The 1,873-nt window shown below is 36.8% G+C and overlaps 1 protein-coding gene across 1 annotated transcript; it reads right to left on the bottom strand.

The window, feature by feature from the left end:
* Positions 1,349–1,873, bottom strand: LOC107610405 (uncharacterized mitochondrial protein AtMg00810-like). The gene has a single exon (XM_016312459.1). The coding sequence runs from the start codon at positions 1,871–1,873 to the stop codon at positions 1,349–1,351; it is 525 nt and encodes a 174-aa protein (XP_016167945.1).

Below are 1,873 nucleotides of genomic sequence, written 5' to 3'. Positions count from 1 at the left end.
AAATTCTGATTTTATAATTAATTTAAAATTAATTAATTTTTTAGATTGTTGTTTACGTTGTTTAATATTTATATTGTCTTCCTATACTTTCTCAATCAAATATATTTATTAATTATGCTCTAACATCAATAGAATAGGAACATACTAGTGCATGTACCTATGTCTCGCAGGGACATACAAAAACAAAATATTTGAAATAAACCCGATGCATTTTGAGACTAAAGGGATATCAGTGATAAAAGTGAAGGAAAATAATTAAGTATAGAGTGGTATATATATAGTTTACTCATTTTTAAGGTTTTCTACTGTTAAATTCAAGAGCAACATAAGTACAAAATCCATGTTCAATGATTTCAAGAGTCACACATGTAATACTAAAACTAATGTAATCGACATAATGATTAGAATTGTGATACAGCCCGTTTGAAGAAAAACAAGTTCATTTGAAAATATATATTAAAAAGGAACAGATAAATAGAGTAACTACATATAGATATTGCTGCATGTTTAAGTTCCGCTAAAAATTTGAAAACAATAAATTACGACTGTAACTGAAATTATATTAACAAAACTCCATCAAAATACCATTGTTGAATACTGTGATTGTGAGAGAGTCCAAAAATTGAATTGGCTTAATCAGTTGTGTATATATGTATACAAGGTGATGGTCTAACTAACTCTGCATCTAGTCTAACTAATTAATATAACTAATTTAGGTCCTAACTAACTTGTTAAGTTATAACAGATTGTACAAGTATATGCTATGACTAATACCCCCCTCAAGTTGGAGCATACATGTTGTATATTCCGAACTTGGCCATAAGAAATTTGAACTGAGGCGCTGGGAGAGCCTTGGTGAGTAAATTTGCGAGTTGAAGCTTGCTCGGTACGTGGATGAGTTTGACGATCCCTGCTGCCACTTTTTCTCTAACGAAGTGGCAATCGATTTCAATGTTCTTGGACCTTTCATGTAGATTCGAATTGGTGGCCATTTGAATGGCTGAGATGTTGTCACAAAAATCATTGCTGAATTCACCTCGACATGCATGAACTTGAGAAGGGTAATGATGGAAAGAACTTCACAGGCAGCGTTGACTAGAGCTCTGTACTCTGCCTCTGTTGAGCTCCTCGAAACTACATCTTGCTTCTTGATCTTCCATGACACTAATGAATCTCCTAAGAACGTGCAATAGTCGGTCGTGGACCTCCGTGTGTCGAGGTAGCTGCCCCAGTTAGCGTCTATGTACATGGAGAGGTGAAATTTAGATTTTGATGAGAAGAGTAATCCCTGGCCAGGTGCTGCCTTCAAATACCTGAGGACATGGTGCACAGCTTTGAGATGAGAAGTTTAAGGATTTGCCATGTATTGAGCCAATTTTACCATGGCAAAAGTGATGTCTGGCCGAGATATAGTGAGATATATGAGGCGGCCAATTAATCTGCGATAACTCGAAGCATCAGGGATAGGATCATCTTCGTCAGCCCTAAGTTTCAGATTAATATCCATGGGTGTATTGGCAGGTTTGCACCCTAAGAAACTAGTCTCCTCTAATAATGGGAGTGTATATTTTCGCTGAATCAGAGTAATCCCATCTTTTGATTTGGCAAGCTCAGGACCAAGGAAGAACTTAAGGTCACCCAAGATTTTAAACTTGAAGATGGATTGAAACTTGTATTTAACATTGTCCACCATTTCATATTTGGGATCAGCGATGATGATGTCGTCCACGTACACGATGAGATAGGTAGTTGCCTCACCCTCTCCTAGAGCGAAAAGAGAGTAATCCTTTCTGCATTGTGTAAAGCTATGGGTGGTCAGTGTGTTGCAAAATTTAGTGAACCACTGCCTTGATGCTTGTCGCAACCCATACAT

Source organism: Arachis ipaensis, chromosome B08 (genome assembly GCF_000816755.2).
Source record: "Arachis ipaensis cultivar K30076 chromosome B08, Araip1.1, whole genome shotgun sequence".
Taxonomy (NCBI): Eukaryota; Viridiplantae; Streptophyta; class Magnoliopsida; order Fabales; family Fabaceae; genus Arachis; species Arachis ipaensis.
This window is presented reverse-complemented; position numbering and strand designations above follow the sequence as displayed.

What these genes read in the sequence shown, in the direction of transcription:
- LOC107610405 (XM_016312459.1), bottom strand. Translation starts at nt 1,873, where the DNA reads ATGTATGGGTTGCGACAAGCATCAAGGCAGTGGTTCACTAAATTTTGC.